General features: G+C 45.6%; 1 protein-coding gene across 1 annotated transcript; it reads right to left on the bottom strand.

Annotated features, from left to right (window-relative positions):
- Nucleotides 1-407: 407 nt before the first annotated feature.
- On the bottom strand, nt 408-2073 carry LOC118084087 (brain-specific homeobox/POU domain protein 3-like). The gene is made up of 2 exons (XM_035113362.2): nt 1918-2073; nt 408-1337 (listed from the first exon to the last, which is right to left on the bottom strand). Exons 1-2 carry the CDS (start codon nt 2035-2037, stop codon nt 408-410), a joined length of 1050 nt encoding a protein of 349 aa, XP_034969253.1. The 5' UTR covers nt 2038-2073.
- Between the last annotated feature and the right edge of the window lie 24964 nt (nt 2074-27037).

The raw sequence follows: 27037 nt of genomic DNA, 5'->3' as shown, positions 1-27037 counted from the left end.
AAAAAAGTAAAGTAAAGTAAACCCACGAAAAAGACTCAACTTTTTCACTCACCAGGAATATGGTACAGTAGCATAGGGGTTTCCCCCCTCACTCCTGTATATATCTATTGAAGTATTTGCATTGTTCTTTTACTTAGTAAACAAAGAGTCTTTATTTTCTCTTTCTTTCTTTCTCTCTCGGATGGGGCTGGTTGAGTTGCGTCTGCCTTTCCTTACTCCTCGGCCAAGGGAGTTCCAGTAAGTCCAGCACAGGGTGCACTATAGAGCTCCCTATGCCCGTGGGAGATGTTTTCACCCTTATTTTATTTTATTTTAGATTCACCATTGTCCCTCCGTTTTAGGCGTCCTTTTTGCCTTCTATCCCCCTCCGCTCACCGCTCTTCCTTCCCTTTCCCCATCCTCTCTCCTCAATAAGCGGCGGAGAATTTCATGCGCTTCTGCTTCTGCCTTTGATTGCAAAACCAGACCCTCACCACGTTCTTCTTCAGGTCCAGCTTCTCGGCGATGGCGGCGATCTTCTCCGACGAAGGCCGCGGCTGGACGGCGAAGTAGGCCTCCAGCGAGCGTTTCTCCGGAGCCGCGATGGAGGTGCGCTTGCGCTTCTTGTCTCCCGTCGAGTATACCTCGGGCTTAGCCATCTTCTCGCGCTGGGCCCGCTCCGCCTCCTCCAGCCAGGCTTCCAGGATGGGCTTGAGGGCCACCATGTTGTTGTGCGAGAGGGTGAGCGACTCGAAGCGGCAGATGGTGCTCTGGCTGAGGCATCCGACGCCGGGGATCTTGAGGTTGGCCAACGCGGAGCCCACGTCGGCCTGCGTCACGCCCAGCTTGATGCGCCGCTGCTTGAAGCGCTCGGCGAAGGACTCCAGCTCCCGCGGGTCCGTCTCTGTCTCCGGGCCGGCCAAAACAGTGTGCGACGCCAGGCCGTGGGGCGGGTGGTGGCCCATGCCCATAGGCGGCTGGCCATGCGCTGCGTGGCCCATGGCGTTGAGGGCCGGCAGGTGGGCGTGCGGGTGAGGGTGCGTGGGCGCTGCCCCCACGTCCGGTAGCGGCAGGGCTGAGTTGAGGTGCTCCAGCAGCTCGCCGTCCAGGCCCTGAGCAGGCTGGTGGTGATGATGGTGATGGTGAGCGTGGTGCGAGTGGCCGCTCAGCACCGACGGGTGGTGCAGGTGCACCGACGACGAGGTGGGCGTGCAGGAGACCGAGACGCTGCTCATGGTGTGGTAAGTGGCGTCCGGCTTGAAGGGGTGGCTCTTCTGTGAGACAATGTCCACCGCCGCCAGGGCCTCGGCCCCCCGCAGTAAAGTCTCGTCCAGGCCGGCGAAGAAGTTACTTTGCAGCTGCGAGGGGGTGGGGAGAGAGATGGACAGAGCTCAGAGAGAGGCACGCAACCAGAGAAGGAAAGCAGGCACCTATCCACCACCTCCGACCCTAGCTGGGTCGCCTTGCTTCTGGGATATATCAAATGAACCTTTCCTGCCCCCCTTCTTTCCCGAAAGTATACCGTTTCCTACCTCCACGTGTCTCCCCTCCTCATTTCTGCCACGCAACTTTTGAGAGGAGGACTGGACTTGGGTAAACAGGAAGGGCCGGGACAGTGCCGTAGGATCTCCGCAGAGCCGTCTTCTTCCTCTTTCCAGACTTTGCCCGAGTTATCTTTCGGGCTCACCCATCACCCCAAATGTCCCTCGCTCTCTCCTCCCTCTTCCTGCACCCCCGACTTGGAAATTTGATCTGCACCTTCGCATAGGCTACCGTCTAGGGGATCGGAGAGAACCAGTCCAACTGAGTAGGTCACAGGGGTGGAGAAGGGAAGCAAGGAATCCAGGTACCGACATCCTTTCACAGAAATACTAGCTCCCACCATCACTTTCCTCCCCCCCCCACCTCTATCCCCTTTCCGTAGAACCCGTTCCTTACCTGCGGGGCAGGCAAGCAAGCCCTCCGGATGGCCTCGGAGCTGGAGTGGAGGTGGGTGTACTTGGGCTCGTGCAGGATGGGGTGCATGCTGAACGCCTGTTTGCTGTTCATGGACATCATGGTGGTGATTATGGTGTTGGCGGCGTTGGCGAGGAGCAGGAGGAGACCAGCAGGTGACCGCGCCAGCCCGGCTCCCCTTATTGTCTCTGCCGGCGCTCTTGCACTATCAATGACATTATAGAGCCGCCCAGACCACACCCGTCTAGCGGGCCGCCCTCCCATTGGCTGCGGCGGAAGGACTCCGCCCCGCCCACTTCCGAGATCTCCGAGCCTGAAAGGAATTTTATTTGGTTTAGCAGGAGAAGCGCTCACGCTCCTTGTTCGCCTTTTTGCCGCCAGAGCTCCCGGAGGCGGCTTGTCGAAGAAGAAAGAGGGCCAGGGTGCTTTTTATCATCATCATCATCATCACATTAAAAACATTTTTTTTAAACTGTCACCTGCCCTGGAAATGAGTTATTTCCTTTGGCTGTGGCTGCCTGCCTTTGGGGAGGGACCTCCTGCTCATTCTGTTAAACGGGGGTGGGGGGAGGGAAGTTTTGCACTGACTACCACTATTCTAGCCCCATCTGAATTAAACCTCACGTGCAACAAGCAGCAGAGTTAAGGAAGCAAAATTAAAAAATTAAAAAATTCAATGTCAGGACATATGGGGAGAGAAATACAAGGATAAGCAGTTCCGGGGGGGGGGAGTCCTAGAAGCCCCCTCCAAAACAATGTATTTGAAAGTTGTGCTTTGGAATTGCCTCTGCCAGTGAAAATGAGATCTTGATTTCTGTCCTTGATCTCCTTGGTTCTATACCTTATTATAGATAAGTACCTGCGTTAGGACCAACCAAAATGTCTCAACGATGCATTTCCCTGTTGAGGCTTTTGGATTTCCACTCCTGACATAGACTAACATGGGTGTCTTCAATTTTAATATGTTTGCTGCTAGCCTGCTTCTCCTTACTCTCTGTTAGTCTCTCCACTGATGGAGAAAAATGGAGTGACGGTGTGCTGCCAGAGAGCAGATGATAAACTTTGGCTGTCTTCACATTACCATTTACTCTGGCTCCAGCACACTCCCCTCCTCCCCCACTGGTTTTTTAATCCGTGTACACACGTCACACAGAACTATCCTGTAGTAGTTTCTTGAGCAATGCTGCAGTTCAATGTGCTTTCCCCTGAACCACCTTTTCAGTCCAAAAGGAAAACCACCACATTTCACCACATTTACTTCTCAGTATATATACAGCTGACAGTGCATGTACTGATGACAGCTTTATGAACACGAGTGGTGAGAGGTTGTAGAGGTGCAGAGATCAAACAGGTAGTGCACAATGGGATCATATCATCCCCTCCCTGGCATGTACCACAGTGTGCAAATGTGACTTGAAACACAAGTGGCCTTAGAATCTATTCCATGGGTAGGCAAACTAAGGCCCAGGGGCCGCCTTCTCAATCTGGCCCGCCACCCACGGACAGTCCAGGAATCAGCGTGTTTTTACATGAGTAGAATGTGTCCTTTTATTTAAAATGCATCTCTGGGCTATTTGTGGGGCATAGGAATTTGTTCAACCCCCCCCCAAAAAAATATAGTCCAGCCTCCCACAAGGTCTAAGGGACAGTGGGCCAGCCCCCTGCTGAAAAAGTTTGCTGACCCCTAGTCTATTCTGACTCTCTTTGCAAGGCTCGTTTGAGTATCAGTAGTCAGAGAATCTGTAAGAGGTTTTTCACATCACCTGCTAATTTCTATCTACAGGTGTCAGGGATTGAACCAGAGACCTTATGCATGCACAACATGGGCTTAACCACTGAGCTTCAGTCTGTCTCCTGGTAAATAGGAAATATTTTGTAATCACATAGAATCATAGAACTGTATAGTTGGAAGAGATCCCGAGGGTCGTTTACTCCAACCTCTTGCAATGCATGAGTCTCAACTAAAGTATCAATGGCAAATGACCATCCAACCTCTGCTTAAAAACCTCCAAGGAAGGAGAGTCCACCACCTTCCCAGGGAGTTTGCTGCGCTGTTGAACAGCTCTTGCCATCAGAGAGTTGTTTCTGATGTTTAGTCAGAATCTCCTTTCTTGTAACTTGAATCCATTGGTTTGAGTCCTACCCTCTGGAGCAGGAAAAAGCAAGCTTGTTCCACCTTCCATGTGACAGCCCTTTAGATATCTGGATATTGCTATCATATCTCTTCTCAGTCTCCTCTTTTCCAGGCTAAACACACCCAGCTCCCTCAAACATTCCTCAAAAGGCTTGATTTCCAGATCCTTGATCATCTTGGTTGCCCTCCTCTGCACACATTCCAGTTTGTTAAAATCCTTCTTAAATTGTTGCACCCAGAACTGGACACAGTATTCCAGGTGTGGTCTGACCAAGGCAGAATAGAGTGGGACTATTACTTCTTGATTAGGACACTATACTTCTGTTGGTGCAGCCTAGAATAGCATTAGGTTTTTTTTTGTTGCTGCTGCATCAGACAGTTGACTCATGTTAAGCTTGTGGTCTACTAAGGCTCCTAGATTCTTTTCACATGTACTACTGGCAAGCCAGGTATCCCCAATTTTATGTTTGTGCAGCTGATTCATCCTGTTTAAATGCAGAACCCCACATTTATGCCTATTGAAATTGATTTTGTTAGCTTGGGCCCAGTTCTCTAACATATTAAGGTCATTTTGAATTCTGATTCTGTCTTCTGCAGCATTAGCCACCCCTCCCAGTTTGGTGTCATCGGAAAATTTGATGAATTTCCCCTCAATTCCTTCATCCAAGTCATTTATAAAGATGTTGAACAACAATGGGCCGCCCAGGACAGAATCTTGAGGAACCCCACTGGTCACTTTTTCCCAAGATGTTGAGGAACCATTACTGAGCACTCTTTGGGTTTGGTCAGTCAACCAGCTACAAATCAACCCAAGAGTAGCCTCATCCAGTCTACATTTTACCAGCTTCCATACAAGAATACCATGGGGGACTTTGTCAAAGGCTTCACTGAAATCAAGATACACAATGTGCACAGCATTCCCCTGATCCACCAAGCTTGTAACTGTAAGAAAAGAAAAGAAAAGAAAAGAAAAGAAAAGAAAAGATGGTGCCATCTAGGGGGCTGCCCCACCTAAAATTCAAGGAGGAGGCTGAGCCCCATCAAAATTCCATGCTTCGGCCAATTAAATGTGTTGTCATGACTCCCATTCCAAGTATGCTGACTGAGGCATGTATGAGTTCAAGGCATGCAATGGTACAGGTCAGGCTTGACATAGGTACATATTGCCATGGACAGGATTATGTGGGAATGTTCAGGGTGGCAGGAGAGGATATATTGTTTGTTAATATCCTTTCTAACTTGCGCTAGCAAGTTTCTTTGCTTAGCAGTCTACATTCCCCTTTACACAGCAGAAAACTAGTTGCAAACTTGTGTGAGTTTCTTAAGACAATACGCAATTCAATCCGGTTTATCCAGACTGAAATGTGTTCTAATATTTTCCTGGTAGGACCCCTTGAATCCCTCCTAAAAGAATAAAGACACCACAGTCTTATTCATAAGCAATAAAAAAAAGTTTACTCACGATCAGACAGAGCACAGTGTGATCCCTGAAGGCAGGCTTTTTGCTTAAAGTTACAAACTTATACTAACAGGTTTATCCCATAAGGGAGATGACCTGGGGCAGCCAACAGTTCATTTCAGGAAGTTCGCAGGACAAAAACAAGATGGAATAGAGAGAGAGTGGCAGCATGCCTCGGCCTTTTACCAGGTCTGGAAAGGTCATGCCCACCCACTAGTCACATGCAAGGAAGGATGCTCCAGGCCAGGAGGAACAGGAAGTTTCGCCTGGCTGGACCAAACATTCCCTTGCATGTCCACTCTTGGAAAACAAGGAATGTTGTACTTGACTGCTCTCAATGGATTACATCCCACAGATATAATCCCACAGATTAGAGAATTCATGAATGGCACCAGGAGTCCAAGATTTGATGCAAGTGACAAAGATATCTCAACAGATGGATATTGGGACCCAAATACAATTAGAAGCTCCTCGCCCTAGATCAGTCTGCCTGTGTATTAAAATTATCAGAGGATGATTTTAATCATGTTCTACCATTATGGGAAAGGGACCCAGGTGGCGCTGTGGGTTAAACCACTGAGCCTAGGGCTTGCTGATCAGAAGGTCGGCGGTTCGAATCCCTGTGATGGGGTGAGCTCCCGTTGCTTGGTCCCAGCTCCTGCCAACCTAGCAGTTCGAAAGCACGTCAAAATGCAAGTAGATAAATAGGAACCGCTACAGCGGGAAGGTAAACGGTGTTTCCATGTGCTGCTCTGGTTTGCCAGAAGCGGCTTTGTCATGCTGCCCACCTGACCTGGAAGCTATACGCCGGCTCCCTTGGCCAATAATGCGAGATGAGCGTGCAACCCCAGAGTCGGTCACGACTGGACCTAATGGTCAGGGGTCCCTTTACCTTTACCTTTACCATTATGGGAGGTTCATCCAGTTGTGATGAAGTTTGTGTAATGCCCTCCCCCTACACACGAGCAGTCCTACCATTTGGGAGAGTGAGGCAGCCACTTCAGGCATAAGATTTACCAATGGGATTTCCATGGTATGGTGTGGTAGAATGTTGACCCCAGAGGAAACTTGTGTCTGTGGCAATGTCAGAAGGACTATCCTGTAGGTCTACTTATGTATGAAATGCACAATAAAAAGGCTGCTGGGAGGAACGGTTCTTGCCTGACAGCATTCGATTAAGGCTTATTTCATGTGAGTGAGGAGTGTCCAGAGGGAAAGGAGAAGAGGGGCGCCAAAATAGATGCAGCAATGAATGGAGGCCGGTGGTGGGGTGGAGGATCTTCTGCCTGTGGTCAGTGCAGATGTGCTTCTTTTGCCTGCCAGCCCACTGGGTAGGGATGAAGACAGTAAGGTAATGGGGTGCCAGAGGGAGAAATAAGGTAGTACCTCCCATTATTTGTTCTGGCCCTGCCTACTGTCAACATGTGACCCCTGATAAATTGCCATTGAGGGAATGGGCTCTTAGATAAGGGTGGAAAGTCTCCCTCCCTTGCTGTAACCACTAGACAACAGTGAGGAGGAGGCCCATGGTTGAAGTTGTGCACCACTGCCATCATGGCTTGGGGTGGCAAGGGAAGTTTGTAACCTAGTTAGCTTCGAAGAAGGGCTGAGGCCTAACAAGCATATCAGCCTAGCCCCAGGGGCAATAAACCTCAAGACACTGATTATGAGGATACCCATAGATCCTAGGGAGATTAATCAGGTCTGTAAAAACCTTTATTAAAAAAAAAAAACCTGACCCACTTTGTACTAAAGGAGAGCTCTTAATTTAAAAAGTGCAATTGCCCACTGAAGGTGCCAGGAGGGAATTCATCAAGGCCAGCTGCCTTTCCCCTCAGCGTTAATCCTGCTTAGGATTTTAAATGGACAACTTGGTGAGTTTCCGGAGCGAACGCGGCTTCTTCCATTAAGAAGCGGGAATCTTTTTAACGGGTCACCCAGGCAGCAAAATACCCCTCTTGCCGCCTCCTACATTAGGAGGAGGGCTGGCATCCCTACCACTCCAACTCTCAGTAGAGAAGGGAGTGTGAGGGAAAAGAATAAAAGGAAAAGAAATTACAGATGGGGCAAAGTGTGTCTCTACTTTTTAATACTAAATTATTCACCATAAGTAAAATCATGTGTGTCAATTGTGAAAAGAGTCCAATTTGTTTGATTTACATGGCAGGGGGGGTGCCCTCGGGTAGGGGGTGTTTAACTACCTCCTTTAATGCAATTGCCTGTGGCAGCTCACTAAATATTTTATAGGCTGCCTCTGCAAAAAGTGAGGCTGCCTCATCTGATCTGCGCTTGCAGCCCATCCTGTGTATAAAATGGATCTGCTTGGGCAGTCAGAAGAAACCAAACTTACCGGTATTTTAATTGAGTTAAGCAGCACAACAAAACCACCTAGGCAGTCCAAAATACAAAACAAAACCCCCCACCAGTAACAAAGTCCTAACATGTCTGGGGGAAAGCAACAGTTTCCCCCTGGAAAAATATATTGACTCCTTGATCCTAATGGTGAACCTAAAGTTTGGAGCTGCAGAGAAATAGAATATAAAATATGTTCTGAAGTCTTGGCGATATACAAAACTTTAATACAGTAACATAAATAAATGGATTAGGTATTGAAAGACATATTAATAACTTGATGGATGTAATTATTTCCCTAAAGTATGGTGTGTGTGTGTGTGTGTCTGTGTGTCCAATCCTCCCTAAGTCTGGGAAGCAAATAGCCTTATACCTCAAATGCATTGCAGTCTGACTTCCAACTTGTTAGGCTATCAAAGAGCTTTCTTCTTCTTGGCTTTCGTATCAGTCACTTTCCAAGGGATGATAAGAAAAAGAGAAATCAATAGATTTCATAGAGGCTCCTGAGTAATGCTGCCTGTCCCTGGGGCTTCCCTGTATGCATGGGTGTTACACAGATTGTGGGGACACTCAAAGTGGGTTTGGCAGGAAGTTCCAGACATGCTCAGATGTCCATATCCTTAGGTTAAGTTATTTATCACCATTTGCCCTGGCAGTGGTGGATGCTGGGAGGTGTCCTTCAGAACAAGCAATTTTTCACAGTACTGTGCACCCACAGCTGGCAAGCATTTGCACTATTGATCTGGGGAGGACAAGCGCAAGCCACCAGTGTCAAAAGCTGTGTCAAAACACAGACCTATTAATTGAGAGCCTCTGGTTGGCTTTGTAACATTTGGTAGTGCTAGAAAACAATTGGGAAGGGCCTCCTTTTAGTCAAGCATTGTACTGAAAAGGCCACCAGACAGGATGTCAAGAAGCCCACAGACCTTAAAGTGGCCACCCTTTAACAAAGGAATTTCAGAAGGGGCTTTAAAGTGGAATAGCTGACATATATCAGTAAATTCAATTCTACTCATTTGAGTCTGAATAGAGGAAATGATTTCCTGCCCCATTACATATGTTAATCAACACAGCATTGCCAAGTTGGTTGTTTTATCACCCCTCACTGCTGTTTAAAGGGTCACTGAGCCTTTTTTTTTTTTTTGCATGCATGCATTCTAGTTCTAACGGAGTTGCCACAAGCTGTACTTTTTTCATTTCATTTTCCACACCACTTACAATTCCACTTCACCACCGTCATGTCTCTCTCTCTGTGTGTGTGCATGCATTTGGTGCATTATGCATTTGGTGAAATAGACTCTTATACCAGGGGTGGGGATCCTCTTTCATCCCAAGGGCCAGATTCAAATATGACCAGCCTTATGAGAGTTGCATGCCAAGGTGGAAGTGGGCAGGACAAAAGTGAGTGGTGCAGTAAATACTCTGGCTCTGTACACACATTTAAAGCACATCCCTCCCTCAGTCACACAGAATTTATTGGAGCTGCAATTTGTTAAAGGTGCAGGGCATAGCTGCCAAGTTTTCTCTTTTCTCGCGAGGAAGCCTATTCAGCATGAGGGAAAATCCCTTTAAAAAAGGGATAACTTGGCAGCTATGGTGCAGGGAATTGCTGTTTTGTGAGGTTCAAGTGCCACTTCCCAATATTTGGGACAGGGGGTTGCTTTCAATGTATGGTGTGCAGGCAGCAAAAGCAAAATAAAGGAAGAAAAGAAGAAATAAAATTTCTCCAGTGGAATAAATTAAAAATAATTATAATTAGGAAAAATTGAGAAATAAAGAAACACAATCCCCTCCACTGAAAACACACACACACACACACACACACACACACACACACACACACACACACTATATAATATATTCTTCTATCACTAGTGGGCCTCCTTGCACACATAGGTTTGCCCCAAATAATGTGCAGGGGATGGGGAGTGGGATAGAAAAAGAGAGAGAGAATTCTTGCACTTTTGAATTTATCCCCCACACTCCTGCCTTTCTTCAGCATCTTTTGGATTTAGTTGGTGGAGAGAGCAGTGAATATAAGATTCAGGAACACAGAACAGGCATCTCATTACTGGTAAAACTAAGCTGTTATAACCTTGATGACTTTTGAGGCATTTATTACCCCCAGTTGAGGTTCCATTAGGATGACCCACCAACATCAGTCGATTCTAGGTAACCTTCCACTTGCCCACCTTCTTACTTACAACTAGTTCAAGGGGTGTCCCTGGATGGCAGCCTCCTCTACCTTAGTCTCCAGGTTTGGCTCTTGAACTCAGCAGGGAGGAGGATGGGCGACAAAAACTAGAAGAAGCTAGTTCTCCCTGTTGTTGGCTCTGATTCCACCTCCAGTTGCCTTCCCTGTCTCACCAGCCCTCTTGGCCACCACCCATCACTGACTACCCCTTTTTAAGAGAGGCTCCTTCCCTGCATTCCAGTGCAATTTCTCCACCCCAAGAGAAGTATCTCTCTCAACAAACTCTGCTAAAGAACAGTAGATAGCCAGGAGTTCATACGGGAGGAAGCAGAAGGTGACCCACTGGTTAGAAAAGTATAGCTTGGCATGACCTCATGAACATGTTGGCCCCAGTGAAGAGCTCACCCCCTCTTTCATCCCTGATTTTTAACTTTAGGACCAAAACCATGGCTACAGGTTGTGTCCAAGGGGGAGAGTTTTTAACCATGATCTCAGGTTTCAATGACATGCTGAGACAAACGTTGGCTTGGCTGCAGTCCTGCACTGGCCTAAAAAGCCAAGGGAGGAACAAAGTGTTTGTAATCTCCTCCTTGGGAGCCAGTGCATTCATTTTAAACTATGGCATGATGTTCAAAAGCAGTCATTGTCTGCCAGACTCCCTACCCACTTAAGGCTTCCTATTTTAATTTCTAGCTTGTTGATGTACATTTACCTGATGGGGAAAACAAGTAGCACCAGCTGGGAGGGCCGGTAATCATCAGAATGGAAGAAAGGGTGTAACTCTTTCCTCTTCTACTGCAAAAACCCAACATCTGAAGCTGATATTTGTTTAGGGCAGTAGTGGTCTCCAAGCAGCTCTGTCTGGCACCAGAGACTGTCCCTAGTGCATGCCTCCTCCCCAAGATACACCCCTCACCAGCTTTCTTTCTCAGTCTCTCCCAAAGCCTTTGACTGGCTGGAATGTATTCTTGAACTGAGATAATGCTTGCAGCTTGCTGGATGGGACATAGATGTGTGTGGATGCAAGTGTGTAGAAACCTCTGGCTTTGGCATGGGTGGAATGTACTCTACTATAAAAGTGTAAAAGTTTTATCTGTTGCTCCACCCACTTTTCCATCTGGCCCCACCCATGTGATTTCTGGAAGATTGCCCACAAGGAATGCAGCCCTTGAGCTGCAAAGGGTTGCAGAGACTTAGACAGGGTGGGGCTGCAGAAGCACATCTGTGGAGGCTGTCATGATGACCACCTGCACTTCAGTAGTGACCCTTACATCACTCGCTTTGGAGAAGGAATCCCCACTTGGAACCTGTCTCCACTGCACCCTGCAGAGCTTTTGGTCCACAGGAAGACCACATGGCTCCAGGAAACACAAGCCAGAGAGACAGTCTCACCAGAATGACTCCCTTGTGTACTGGCAGGGGACTGCAGTGGGGAGATGGCTGTGTTCAAACCTGCACCTGGGAGCAAAGCCCAACTTGCAGTATCCATTGCACAGCCACTGGGGCCTTGCAGCCAAAGGGAAGCCAAGGCTAGGCGCTCTGGGATTCTTCTGCTGTGTCCCTGGAATCCCCCTTCAGCAATAATTTCAGACCTTCAGAATTCCTAGAAGACAGGCAAAGGCTTGAGTGGTAAATATTTAATACAGAGAACACTCCCTTCTCCTTGCCTCATGCATATTAATGTTATTAAACCATCTTTTTCAGCAAGCAGCAATTGGCTCCTCTACTTCTGACTCCTGCACTCCCTCCTGTGGGGCAGTAGAGAGGGAAGGCAGAGACCTCAGAGAGAAGATTGGGTGAAGCTGTTGAGGATCCATGAAGGAAGTTGAGAGGCTTGGCAAAGCCAGGTTGGAGGAGTGAAGTGGGTATTGACAGGGGTGTGTATGTGAATTGGAAAACATTCCCTATGCAAATCACGGTAATTCAGATGGAGGTAATTTGCATTGGAAAATCTTCAGTTTGCATTGGATAAGATATCTGCCCAGGCAGTGATCTAATTTGGCATGGCATTATCTCACTTACATTTAGTAAGCAAAGCTACAATGAAACCCTATTGATCCCTACCATTGATATAGTCAGCAGCCTATTCAGGGTTGCAAGCTACACCCCCTACCCCGAGAGGCTTCCTATGTTTTAAAGGGTTGTGATTTGAATTTAAGACATTTATTCCAGTGCTTCTGTTGCAGAGAGTCTTCAGAATCTGAGTCGAACAGTAGAGCAAAATTCCCCATCACTGCCCCCCCCGACATGGCTGCCCCACAGAGCCTGGCTGCCTCCCTGCTTCCCCTTCTGCCTGAGCTGCTGCCAGCTCTGCCACTGCCACTAAATCCTTGCCCACAGCTTCACTGATGCTGATGCTACAATGCAGCAGTGGCAGGCACAGTATTAGTGGTGAGGGCAAGGGCACTTCAGTGGTGGGTAAAGCCATGGTGGGGCTGCTGCTGGTGAACTGGGACTGGCAACTGTGTAACCGTTGAGACAGGGAAGGGAAGGAGGGATAATATGGTGCTTAAAATTGCTTCACCTCACCTCACCGAAAGGCCAGCCTTGGCCCTGTGTTTCTAAGCCTCATTGAATTCCTGTTCAGTTCAACAGAGCTCCACTTGGAGCTGTCCTTGGTGCTGCTAATTTGCTTGAACTCTGGCCTGGCCTACAAACTCCACCTGGAACATTCTTGACATTAGAGGCTTAATGTGGTTTAACATGTTCCCTCTTTCCGGGGATCCAAACTACAATTCCTTGTATTCTTTGGGGGAAGCAAGGAAAGCTATGCTTTAGCAGTGTACCTGTCTGTACCGTATCCTGCGTGTATCATTTGGCAGCAATAAAAAGGACACCAGCTGCCTTATTTTTAGCATTTTAGATGTTGTACTCATGGTGGCTCCCTGGCCATCTTTTTATATGTTCCAGATTGTCCTCTGATGCACCGCTTTCTCCTCATGGTCCAAATTTCCAGTCATCTCTCCAAATTTAAATCAATGCTTCCTCCTTCCCCCGCTTACTTTCTGAGAGGTGATGTCACTGATGACCTGTCTTCTCCTTCCTCTATAATGGCTGGCGCCTGGGCTATTATATCCCAGCTGCTCAGCTCTGATTGGCTGACAGCCAGTCCCAACCTCATAAACAATGGCTGCGTTGCTGTAAATGGCTGTTCAGGAGGAAGAGGGAAGTGAGAAAAGAGCTAGAGGAAAGGAAAGAGAAGGAGGAGGAGATATTGTTGGAAGCATCTCTTCGACTAAGGCGGGGACTTTACCAGAAGAAGAGGCATGTGAGCTGTCAAATGATTATTGGCACTGATCAGCAAAAGAGCTTTCTTTTCAAAAGCCATATTTGTGCTGTTTAGTGGGTTTTTAAACATTGGAACTAGGCATGAAATATTGCTGATTGTATGCTGAAATGGAGGCAGTGAGAGATTTTACTTTCTTGGGCTCCAGCAGTCACGAAATTAAAAGACGCCTGCTTCTTGGGAGAAAAGCAATGACAAACCTAGACAGCATCTTAAAAAGCAGAGACATCACCTTGCCTACAAAGGTCCGTATAGTTAAAGCTATGGTTTTCCCAGTAGTGATATATGGAAGTGAGAGCTGGACCATCAAGAAGGCTGATCGCCGAAGAATTGATGCTTTTGAATTATGGTGCTGGAGGAGACTCTTGAGAGTCCCATGGAATTCAAGAAGATCAAACCTATCAATTCTGAAGGAAATCAGCCCTGAGTGCTCACTGGAAGGACAGCTGAGGCTCCAATACTTTGGCCACCTCATGAGAAGAGAAGAATCCTTGGAAAAGACCCTGATGTTGGGAAAGATTGAGGGCACTAGGACAAGGGGACGACAGAGGACGAGATGGTTGGACAGTGTTCTCGAAGCTACGAACATGAGTTTGACCAAACTGTGGGAGGCAGTGCAAGACAGGAGTGCCTGGCGTGCTGTGGTCCATGGGGTCATGAAGAGTCGGACACGACTAAACAACTAAACAACAACAACAACAACAATGCTGAAATTAATTTTCCCTGAGAAATAATCCCAAAGGTTACAATGCCCCAGTTGGTGTTATGTGGGAAGAACTGCAAGGCAGAAGTAGCTGTGCCCCCTTGGTCTAGACACTGTTCTCTGCATTGGCCATAGAGTTGGTTTGGAGTGGAAGTGGGCGTTTATTCTTTGCTCCACTGTGAAAACCGAGACAGCTGGAAAACGAGCAGACATCAAGAATTGGATAAGGGAGCCTGTTCCTATGTGCAAAAGTGAAAAATGTACAGGTTAGGTGCAATCACTGCAGAGCCTGTAAACAAATTTATTCAAATGTGTTTGCAAGCCAACTTGTACTATGTTAAAATCCTTTCCAGACAACCAAAGAACTCAAAGCGTCCAGATGGAGGGCAAGGTGAGGAGGAAAGGTAAAAAAAGAAAAGAAGTCATGCACTTTCATGCCATGGTGGAAGAAGGATTGGAAGCTTTTCCTGCGTTTGATCTTGCTGCAACAGCAACATCACATCACCATGCATATATACGCCACACACTCCATAGTCTGATAGGTGTATCCCTGGCGGGGGCAAGTTTCACAAATGCTAGGCCACTGCTTTCTGCATGTACAAATTATGCCAAATTTCAGGAGAAGAGCTGCAGTAATTTTCCCATAAGGGAAGCCATTACAGTTCTGGGAGGTGGGGTAAAGTGCAGAAGAGCAAATGCTACTGGGACATTTCACAATGGGCAAAATGAAGGGTTGTAGGGATGGGGGTTGAAGATGAAAGTCTGATAAATAGATTAATTTCCAACACAATATTACATAGTAGCATTCCATTTTGTGTCATGCATTTGATTGCTTTTGATTTCATTTCAGATTGCCGTAGGTGAAAGCATATTAAACAGTAAGCACTAGGGATGAGTGAATCTGTCAGTTTTGGTTTCTCTCAGGTTCTTAATTTTCCAGTCTTAAGTTCAATTCGCCACTATATCTGTTTTCAAATTCACTTTTTAAATAGTCCTCATGAAAATTTGTCAGCCTTCCAGTGCAAAAATCTTCTAATATACACAATTCTGTGTGTGTACTTTTGTGGGTTAAACCACAGAGCCTAGGGCTTGCCGATCAGAAGGTTGGCGGTTCGAATCCCCACGCCGGGGTGAGCTCCCGTTGCTCGGTCCCAGCTCCTGCCAACCTAGCAGTTCGAAAGCACATCAAAGTGAAGGTAGATAAATAGGTACCGTTCTAGCGGGAAGGTAAACGGCGTTTTTGTGTGCTGCTCTGGTTCACCAAAAGCGGTTTAGTCATGCTGGCCACATGACCTGGAAGCTGTACGCCGGCTCCCTTGGCCAGTAAAGCGAGATGAGCACCATAACCCCAGAGTCGTCCGTGACTGGACCTAACGGTCAGGGGTCCCTTTACCTTTACCTGTATTTTTGCTTAAAATACACATTGTTGCAAGCAATTTTCCCTAGTCCAATGCATTTTTGTTTATCACTGTTACAAATATATGTATATGCCGGTAACAACTACCAGACTTATAGAGGACATCTGAAGGCAGCCCTGTTTAGGGAAGCTTTTAATGTTTAATAAATTATTGTATTTTAATACTTCTGTTGGAAGCCACCCAGAGTAGCTGGGGAAACCCAGCCAAATGGTTGGGGTATAAATAAATTATTATTATTATTATTATTATTATTATTATTATTAGGCACACTTTACTCCAGTATATATGCATTTGCATATACATTGCTTGGCCGGAAAACTGCATTCCAAAAATGAGAGAAGTGTTAATTTTGAAGGATGACTGTTCTGGTTCTCATATTGTTTTGGAAAGTGCAAATTAGGTGCAGATTTGCCTTTAAATATGAACTAAATTAGAATTCTCCCTGTTCCTTAGTAAACATGGAATTGGTGGTGTTTAAGGGATACTGTAGCAGAAGTGGAATCATGTGGCAATTTGCTTAGTATCTTAAGAAAAAAAACCTGTTAGAAAATATAGCACCAAACCCTCCTTGTAAGAGGGCTACTGCCCCCACTCAACACTTCCACCTCAGCAAGGTTGCCACAGCCATGGTCATTCTTTGTGCTGGCCAGCAGGATCCTTGCAAAATCGACTAACCCAACAGTGACTGAAGGACCCCACAGTTGTTCCAGTCCAGCAATTTTTACCTATGCAGCAAATGGCTCACCTTCTTGGTGGGACTCCAAATAGGCCTTTCACAAGACTAATAAGGACTCGTGGATGTACCATGAATGTGCAATACATGTAGACAGGCAGGGTCACATCCTCTAGGTCAACAAAAATAAAATGGCTAGGTTGCATAGCTGCCAAGTTATCCCTTTTTTAAAGGGATTTCCCCTTATGCTGAATAGGCTTCCTCGCGAGAAAAGGGAAAACTTGGCAGCTATGCTAGGTTGTACTCAAATGAAGCGCAAACAGAAGCAGGGAAAGTGGCAATAGAGAAACCCCAAGAAAGCCTCCTTACCCATCAAATATACCGTATATCTGAAATACTGCCTCCGCTATAGACATTTATAACAAGATGAGCAGAGAGGAACCTCTTGACAGTTCCACCACTCACAGAAGTTCAGGGAGGGGAACCAGGAAAGGGCGTTCTCTGTGGCAGCTCCTAGATTGCAGAATCCCTTCCTCGTGTATGTGTGTTCGTTAGATAGTTTCTATCATGTGTGGAAGATGCTCCTCTTTACCCTGGCTCTTAACACCTGAGATATATACATACATGTACACACACACACACATATGTACCATGCTATCCCGGTGATGGTAATTTGTTTTGAACTATTTTTAATATTGGATTTTAAATTTCTGTAACCCACCCAGGGACCTTATGGTGAAGGGTGGTGGGCAAGAAATCAAAGTACTATTAATAACAATACATGGATAAGCTTCCATACCAGCAGTGATTGTAGACACATGATGAGTTATTTTTACTCACCAAATTTTCCACAGAAAGAGGGAACCCATATTAAAATGGGGGGCAGGGGAGTATGGATTGGCTTGTGATGACGGACACTGCAAAAACAAAACACCCCCCCCCCAAACAACTGTGTGCACCAGTAGCATGGATCTGGAAATACCCTAGAAGAAAATAAGTCATTACATTAATTGTAGTTAGTTACAGGAAGAATGGATTTAAAAAAAAAAAAAGATGGGAAGAGAGGAAAGGATACAGCAGAAAAGAGATACTAAGACAGGGAAGAAAGGAAGAGACTTAGTTTCTTAAGTGAGAAGCAAAATTATCTTGATTTCTGGCTGAATAATTCATATTTGCCACAGGCCATGTATTCTTGCACTTAGGTGTCAAGTGTTTACTGCATATCTCTCCTGACAGGGTGCTTGTGTGATACTCCAACATCACTGTCATGAGAAAGAAAACACAACAACTGTACAAGGGAGAAGAAACAGTAAATTCGGGAATGACAGCTTCCTCCACCTCAATTTGAGAATAATTGCTACAAATGATGCCCCCCCTACCCTTTAATAAAGAGTTTGTCTAGCTCCCCCAACCCCTCCTTGTACAACAAAAAACAGCTGTACAGCCAATTAAGATGCTAAGTGTGTCCGCAGGGACTTTCCTAGGAATTGTGGGAGAAGCTTCTTGGTCCAGAGAAATCTGATCCTTGCTCACCAGTGCAAGCAGAATTTTTTTGACTTTGGCCTCGGTGGGATGGATCACACAGGGACTTGCAATGGGCTTGTAGATGAACTATCACCATTTTACCAGAAGTTAAAGCTTTGAAAAAGCCCTTCCTTGTAACAGGTACCATTGGACATCAAAGATGGGCTTCATTTTCTGGGAAGCATTGCAATAAGGGTGAACAAATGTAACCAGACTTCACCCCCCCCCCAAAAAAAAGTTATAAACTTTATTTTATTTTGTTTGAAAATCATTTATATGCCACCTATAATTCAAAAATATTAAGGCTGTTTATTGAAACAAATACAGGTTACTTAATAACAGCAGATTAAATAATGTCTAATTAATAAATGAAACAGTGCTGATTAAAGTGCCGGAAAAACCACCTGAATCAGGATAAAAGTTTTTAGCAAGTACTAGGAACATAGCATTACCAGCACTTCCCTGAGGGCAAGTACGGTAGTTCCTTTAGACCAGGCTTTGCCAACCTGGTACAGTTGGGAAAATACTGGGGTTCAATACCAAATACCCTGTGGCATGAGTAGGCAAACTAAGGCCCAGGGGCTGGATCCAGTCCAATCGCCTTCTAAATCCTGGGCCCCTGCTGAAAATGTTTGCTGACCACTGCCCTGTGGGTTCAGCCTGGACAGCCAATAACATCCAGATTCCAGAGGTCAGCAAAAAGGCTGTTTATTTAGGCATTGCAAGGCCAGTGCAACACAACCTCAACCATCAAGTAGGGAGGAGTGGCACACCCAAACATTTCAAATAGCAATATATGCACACTTTTCAAACTTGCAAAAAGGCAGCTACTCATGAGGCACAGCAACCAGCACAAGGCATGGCAAGCAGCTTCTGTTCCTTCTGCCATCCTGCTTCCAAGATTCTGCAAGAGGCCCCTATGTATGTGTTATTCTGTCTCACTTTCATGGTAACTTTGAAAAACAATCTTTCCTTCACAATCTAACCTTCACTTGCTCAGTCCTTCTCACCCACACTTCAGTTTTCATTCTATAATTTCAATAATATGATATAATTTCAATAATCTCCTGTCTCTGTGACGTCTATGCTGGTTTGGCCATGTCCACAGAATGGAAATTGGCAAGATTCCCAAGGACAAGGTCTACAGGGAGCAGGCTTCAGGCACCAGGTCTGTTGGCAGGCCAACTCTGTGTTACGAAGATGTCTGCAAACATGACATGAAGGCTGACAACATCAACCCCACCGTGTGGGAATCCTTTGCTGACAACCACAGTGCCTGGAGTCAGACAGTTAGGTTGTGTATCCACAGCAGTGACCAAAGCAGGAATGACCACTAGGAGGAGCAGAGAGAGAAGAAATGCCATGGTGCATCTGCAGCAGAACCAGACACCTTCATCTGACCCAGCTGCAACAAAACATGCCTCTCCTTTATTGATCTCTGCAGCCACAGTAGGCGCTGTAATTTTCCAACAGTTTGACTTCACCTCCAAAGGTGCACTCCTCCAGGGGCATCGCTAGCCTTCTGGCTGCTTGGGGCGGCAAACTAGAAGGCACCCCACCAGGGGGCGGGGTGTCTGTCGCGCGCATGCGTCGCACTACGAGGCGGGTTGCTGCCGCTGCTCCAGCACCCGGATCTCGATCCTAGATCCTAGGCAAACCGCTCCGTAGTGCTTTTGCTCCTTGCCGCTATGCCTGAGCAGGAGGAAGCAAAAGCGCTACAGAGCAGTTTGCCGCTGCTGCTGCTCTAGCACATAGCTGACAAGTCTCCCATATTCCCTGGGAAACCCCTGTTTTTCCAGCCGTTCCCAGCTGGAAAAACGGATTTTTTTTGTTTCCCCCCGGTTTACTTACCAGTTGGGGGTGGCTCCTTCTGTGCATGTCTGGAGTTTCTTGACAGCGCAGAAGCGATTTCTGGCACAGTGGCCATTTTGGAACTGGGCGGAGCATGCTCAGAAGCGACTTTTGATGCTGCTCTGCCCAGTTCCAAAATGGCTGCAGCGTGACTTCTGGTGTGGCAGCCATTTTGGAACTGGGCAGAGCAGCATCAAAAGTCACTTCTGAGCATGCTCCGCTCAGTTCCAAAATGGCGGCAGCGCTACTTTCGGTCTGCCGATCCCTTATTTTTCCGGCAAGAACTTGGCAGGTATGCTCTAGCATCGGGATCTGGGTGCTGGAGTGGCAGCGGCAACAAACCGCTCTGTAGCGTTTTTGCTTCCTCCTGCTCAGGGAGAGCGGCAAGAAGAAAAAGTGCTATGGAGCGGTTTGCGGCAGCCACAGTCGCTCCAGTGCCCGGATTCCGATACTAGAGCGGCGGCAGCTTTGGGAGGGGCGAGGCGAGGCTCCGTTGACTGCTTTACATGCCACTCAACAGTAGCGGGTGGGGCTAAGCATTGTGGAGCCTGCTGGGGGCTGGGCCTGGTCTGGGGAAGTGGCACACCGTAAAAGGACATACAGCTTCCCCAGGCCAGGCCCAGCCCTCAGCAGGCTCCACGACGGGCGACCTTGGGGCCTCTGATGGTGGCCCTGAGTGGCACCCCCTCCACTGATGGCGGCCCACCCCCTGGGCACCCCCTCCAGGGCGGTGCCTGGAGCGCCCCCCCCTTGCTTGCTCCGCCCCTGCACTCCTCCTCATAAGGGAGCTGTTTCCAGAGAAAGAACTGTGGGGGGGGGAGAGACTCTGAGCAGCTGTGTACTGTACAGTGATTTGGGTTCTGTGAACCAAAATGAACTGAGTTCACAGGCCTTCCTAACACAAAATTCACCATTACTTAAACCACACTTTCTTCATTTTGCAGGAGAGAGGCTCATGTTATTGTGGCTATTGTTAAAGAATCAGGAGTCAGATATCCTTAGTGATCAACCACAAATTACCCAGCAGTTGGCCAAAGACTGAGCAGTAAATTCTGATTTGCTTTTTGACCATCCTTGTTCTAGGGGAACTCCACTAAAAGACTGTCTGGTGAAGAAATTGCAGTATGTCAAAATCGTCACTGGGTTTACCTGCCACTGGTGGAGTTGGAACTCTATCCCACAGCCCCCTTTTCTTTATATTTATTTTCACTCTCAGTTGAGCAAACAGGAGATTATGGATTGTTTCTGCCTCATTACTTCAATTGTCCAGGGACTCCCCATGAGTTTTGTAAGTGTGTAATGTGGTCACACACCCCTCCAGCTTTGGCCTCCTCTTCCCTCAGCTTCAAGTGTCTCTTAAAAAGACAAGATCCATCCCAAATCTCTCCATCCCCTGGAGGGATAACAGAAGGATTATTATTGCCAATTTATCTGCTTTCTTTGGCTCCCCCAGGGCTTTAGATGACATAGATGCAAAGACCATGGCAGTTTGTGGAAGAAGAGAAGATCTAAAAGGGGCGGAAAGAGAAAGAAAGAAAGAAAGAAAGAAAGAAAGAAAGAAAGAAAGAAAGAAAGAAAGAAAGAAAGAAAGAGGGAAATGGGAATATTAGGAAAGGAAAGGAAAAATTGCCCAACTCTGTTATTGTTGCTGTAATCATCTCAATATTATTTTTATTGTTAATTTATTATACATTATTTTTTTACCTGCCCTTTACCATAAGGTCACAGGGTGATTTACATCTTAAAAAATAATGCAATACATTAAAACAACTCCACTCCAAAATACATATAACTCATACATATACAGTGGTACCTTGGGTTAAGAACTTCTGAAGACCTCATTCTTTCAACAAGCCCTTTAAGTAGAGGCCTTTTTCCTAGCCCACATTTGTGCTGGAATTATTTTAAATTGTTTCTTGCGTTTCTTTGTTTGTTTATTAAAAAATGTAATTGCAATGTTTTATCATACTGATGTGTTTCCCACTCTGGGCTCCTTTAGAAGCAGGACAGGATATAAATTTAGTATTAACAGCAAATGAATGAATGAACGAATATGAACTTTTGTGAGGACGTTTCTAAATTTAAAAAATTGCTGATAGAGAAATGAAATGAACTTAAAATTTGGAAAATGAGAAACTAAGAGATGCCACCAGTAACAGATTTTATGGGGGTGTGCAAGGGTGCAAAGTCCTGGCACCATTTTCCCAAAGGTTAAAAGTGTGGCAATTAGTATAACAATTTCAGAGTGAACACTGGCACCTTTCTTTCCTTTTTCCTTTTTAAAAAGCCCTGGATTCATCTATACCTAAAAGGGTGAGAGAGGTATGGATAGAGTCATGCAATCTAGTCAGATCTGAATTACAAGTTGCACAGTATGTTGATTTCAATATTAATAAAATAACATGCTGTTGTTGGGGTTTTTTAAGTCACTTGTTCTCACCAGTTATTCCAAAGCCTTTGTACTCATTCTCCAGAGCCCTGAGGAGGTGAGCACAGTTTGAACCTTTTCTTGAGTAACTGGCTACAACACAAACACTTGTAAAAAGATGTGAGACTTATTGGGGTTGTTGCCAACTGCGTCCTATGCAGTGGTACCTCGGGTTAAGAACTTCGTTCTGGAGGTCCGTTCTTAACCTGAAACTGTTCTTAACCTGAGGTACCACTTTAGCTAATGGGGCCTCCTGCTGCCACTGCGCTGCCAGAGCACGATTTCTGTTCTCATCCTGAAGCAAAGTTCTTAAGCTGAGGTACTATTTCAGGGTTAGCGGGGTCTATAACCTGAAGCGTCTGTAAACTGAAGCATCTGTACCACTGTAATATCAACACACAAATGGTATATTTTGGTATACTTCTAAATAGCATGTTTTGGAATATTTATTTATAATAATAATAAATAATAATAATAATAATAAATAATAATAATAATATATTATTTATACCCCGCCCATCTGGCTGGGTTTCCGCAGCCACTGTGGGCGGCCTTCAACAGGAATATTAAAATACAATAATATATTAAACATTAAAAGCTTCCCTAAACAGGCCTGCCTTCAGATGTCCTCTAAAAGTCTGGTAGTTGTTGTTCTCTTTCACATCTGGTGGGAGGGCGTTCCACAGTGCGGGTGCCACTACCAAGAAGGCCCTCTGCCTGGTTCCCTGTAACTTGGCTTCTTGCAGCGAGGGAACCGCCAGAAGGCCCTTGGCACTGGACCTCAGTGTCCGGGCAGAACGATGGGGGTGGAGACGCTTAAAATAGCCACAAAAATATTATGTTAAAATAGCCACAAAAATATCTCAGTGATGCCAGTGGTCTCCAATTTATGATCAGAAATGAATGATTAATGAGAAGCTGTTCAAATTCAAAGACAAAAATCTACTTTTGGGTCATTTTGGGAAACAGTAGAAGAAATTCTGGCTTACTAAGCCCCAAGACACTCCCCCCTTCACAAATGTACCGTACGTTGAAATCTGCCAGAGCATATTTCTATGTGTGCGAGTGTCACTGCTGACTCTCAAATGGTAAGCCAGGATTTTGTATTGCACAACTTGCCCAAATGGGTCATTTGGCAAGCAGAGGCACCGTCAGGGTACATACTTTGGGGCAGAAGTCCAGGGCCCTACTCAGCAGAATAAGTAGGAGGGACCCCAAACACAGTCTGCCTTCCCACTTTTGGAAGTAAGTGAAGTAATACAAACTACCACCCACAGGGCAAAGGGGGGGGGGGCTTCCATTAGACCATTATGTCCAGAGCCTACAGTTACCTAACTGTACCTCTCATTGCCAGAACTTTCCTTATGTGATGTCTGCTGGGCCCATCAAGAGATTTTATGTTTTGTAGGTTTGCTTGTTTATTTTTAAATGCATATTTTAAAAAAAATCAATAAATATTTCCTGGGTGGCTTACAACAAAACAATATTACAAAGGTAACATATAGTAATAATTGCAATCAACTTTAGAGTACCGAAGAGGGAAAAAAGCTTCTTTGCAGCATAAGCCAGAGATAAGCAAAAGCCTATTGGCAGCCTGGATATATATATATATATTTCACAATTTAAGAAGGCAAAACAATTTTTATAAAAGGTCTTCACCTGGTGTCAAAAAGACCGCAAATGTCGGGCAAGCCTCCCACAGCTTGGTTGCTACTTGTGAAAGATGCACCAATGGAGGGCAAGGTCTCTGAAGAGGCCTTTAAGGTTCAGGTAGTTTAAAGTCACTTTCATACTAGTAATAACCCTGATTTGTTTGGACAAAGCTTGAAAGGAAGTTAGAACACACTGTCTATTTATTGAGCATCCCTTCTGATTTGCTTGCAGCAGGGTTATATCATGTTGCACCAAGCAATTGTTTATCCCACACTTTCTATTTTTTTATTAAATTTTCTGTTTTACAATTTCAAATAAACATTTTGCAGACTTTAAAATATCCAATGACTTCCCTTCTTCTCTTTCCATGGTTCATTTTGCATATATTACATCACTGAATATTTTACAATAACAATTCCAATCTATTTTCCACTATTACATCCATCAAGAATTATTTACTCTGTTGAATTTATCTTAATGCTACCAGTGTTTTCAGAGGTACATAGTTATTTTCCATAGACTCAATAAACATGTTCCAATCTTCTTTAAACGTATGTTCTTCTTGCTCTCTTATTCTATATGTTAAATCTGCAAATTGTGCATATTTTGTCAACTTGAGTTACCAATCCTCTTTAGTTGGGACCTCACTCACTTTCCATTTTTGGGCTAACAAAACATGGGCTGCAGTTGCTGCGTACATTATTAACCTTTTCTGACACCTGGGGATTTCATTCTGGGTTATTCCCAGAAGACAGGACTCTGGTTTTTTTTGGTGAAAGTAATTTTAAACAATTTTTTTCAATTCATTATAAATCATTTCCCAATTATCCCACACTTTCTAGAACTTCCTAGAACATTTCCTCATCACTTACCTTATGCAAAAGAAGTCCGATTTGGGGGACAAATGGGTTGTTGCACAAGATCTCCACAGCAACTTTAATTGTGCCACCTGAATTTGATAGCATGCAGTTGAAGCCAACCCCCCAAAATAGCAACAGTTTGAAAGTGCCAGTATTCAAGAGGAGGTGATGTTTCAGTCTACTCGGAATTTTGCCATTACCCTTACATCTGAATCGGAACTCAGCAATCAGATCTTGGAGATACTTTGCATTAAAAAGAAAAAGGAGGAAAGTGATTCAGCCCAGCGAACGTGAAGCTATGTGCATCTTTATTTCTGTTGGGAATAAGACAAGAACATGTTATTTCAGTTGGTTAGAGTGCAGTGCTGATACGCGTAACGCCAAGGTTGCAGGTTTGAAATATGCAGCTGCACATTTCTGCATTGCAGGGGGTTGAACTAGATGATCCTCTGGGTATCTTCCTTAGAATTGTTACTGTCTGAGTTTGCCTGGAAACAGAACAACTCTTAAGAGTTTGGATTTGATATCCCGCTTTATCACTATCCAAAGGAGTCTCAAAGCAGCTAACATTCTCCTTTCCCTTCCTCCCCCACAACAATCACTCTGTGAGGTGAGTGAGGCTGAGAGACTTCAGAGAAGTGTGACTAGCCCAAGGTCACCCAGCAGCTGCATGTGGAGGAGCGGAGACGCGAACCTGGTTCCCTAGATTACGAGTCTACCACACTTAACCACTACACCACACTGGCTCTTAAGACCTGACTGTATACACACCATTCATTTGAAGCACATTTGAAGCATATTTCCTCCCACAATAATCCTGGGAAACTATACTTTATGCCCTCACAGAGTTACAGTTCCCAGCACGCTTAACAAACTACAGTCCCTAGAATACTTTGTGTATGTGTGTTTTAAATGTGCTTTAAATGTATAGTGTGTTTCACTTTTAAAATTACAGCCACTGTAAGTCTTCAGTTAGGCACCCTGCCTCCCCCCCCATCTTTTAATTCCATTTTGGGAACTCCCTACTCAGTGATGAAAGGAAGATACTCTGCACATGCCTGGGGTCACGCCCCCCTTTTAATCAGTGTGCTGCTTCGCAGAAAAGAAGTTTCTGTGAATATACATGATGATGTGAGAGCCTCCCATATACGTTAAGATTCTTGATATAAATTAAGACACACACAAAACCCAGTGTTCTGGGCCTGACGAGCAGCTGGAAAAACGCGAGAGAAGTGTCACAGGAAAAAAAGTGTCACAGGAAAAAAAAAAGCAGGCGCATTCCCCCACCCCCACCCCGCAGTATTTCCCCCCAAGGCATACAGACAGCCACAGGGAGCGAGACCAACTTGAGTGGCCCTTTTAAGAGCCGTCATTCAGAGACCTGCTTCTGCAGAGGGCGAGCAACTGCCGGAGACAGACAGGGAGGCGAGGCTTTTCAATGTGCTCTTCATCGACGGCACCCAGTTCACATCTGGTACACCAGCAGGTAGCCCTGCCTGGCCATATGTTATTCGTGCTGCTACAATTAGCCCTCCTAAGGAAGCAAAGCTGGGGAGGGAAGACGAGGGGGGAGAGCGAAGCTGCAGAATACGTACTCCATCTCCCAGAGCTGGGGGGGGGGGTGCGGTGGGGGGAGGAGTGAGGAGAGGGCGGAGGGAAGAAAAAAAGCAAGAGTAGCTAAGCCAACGCATCTTTAACAAGCATCAAAGCTTTCACTTCTCCAGCTGGTCTGGGGTCTACAGCCTCCTTCCACCTCCCTTCAAGTTATTTCCACTTGGCACAGCACCATTGATTAAAGTGGTTTTTATTTTATTTTATTATGATGATGCATTCATTTCAGGAGTGGGGTGGGGAGGTAGCAGCGCAATCCTATATTTGCCTACTCAGAAGTAAGTCCCCCTGAGTTCAGTTGGGGTTTGCATACTAGGGACAGAGGAGGAATTCGATTTTTTCGCATTTTAATTAGAAACTGCCTAATTCCTACTTCGCAGACGCCAGGTCCTTTGAAATCTTTGCATTCTTGCTGTGCAGTTCTCCAACCAAACAATATATACAGAAATCCATGCATTTGGGATGGAGTTTCATAAAATTTATATATTAGTGAAAATAACATACAGTGATGCGTTCATTATATTAGGGAGAACTGCTTGCCAAAATGTGCATATGCATTATTAATTGATTGATTGATTGATTGATTGACTGCTTAACTAGTGTGCCCCCCCCCAAACCATGTAGGGAACACAGGAGAGAAGGACTGAACCCTCTTGCTCTCTGCAGTGCAGTCATAAGAGGAGAAGTATCTCCTCCTTAGCCCACCCTCGAATTAATGCAGGACCAGATCCAGGTTGGTTGGGTCAGACCAGGTCAGTTTATGGGAGGGGGTGTCATGCACAACCAAATCAAGGTTAACCAATTTGGGACCCTGACTGCTGACAATGTCGGCTGAAGTTTGTTGGAGCTAGATAACCACACTATCTCTGGACTAGGTGGATTGTTGTTCTGATCTAGAAGGGCTCTTTTTTTAAATTTTAGGTTGGCCTATTCAAGCAGTGCATTCATACCCCACC

The sequence above is a fragment of the Zootoca vivipara genome, chromosome Z2 (genome assembly GCF_965207765.1).
Source record: "Zootoca vivipara chromosome Z2, rZooViv2.hap1.1, whole genome shotgun sequence".
Classification (NCBI taxonomy): domain Eukaryota; kingdom Metazoa; phylum Chordata; class Lepidosauria; order Squamata; family Lacertidae; genus Zootoca; species Zootoca vivipara.
The sequence above is the reverse complement of the archived record's forward strand: the minus strand, read 5'-3'. Positions and strand labels throughout refer to the sequence as shown.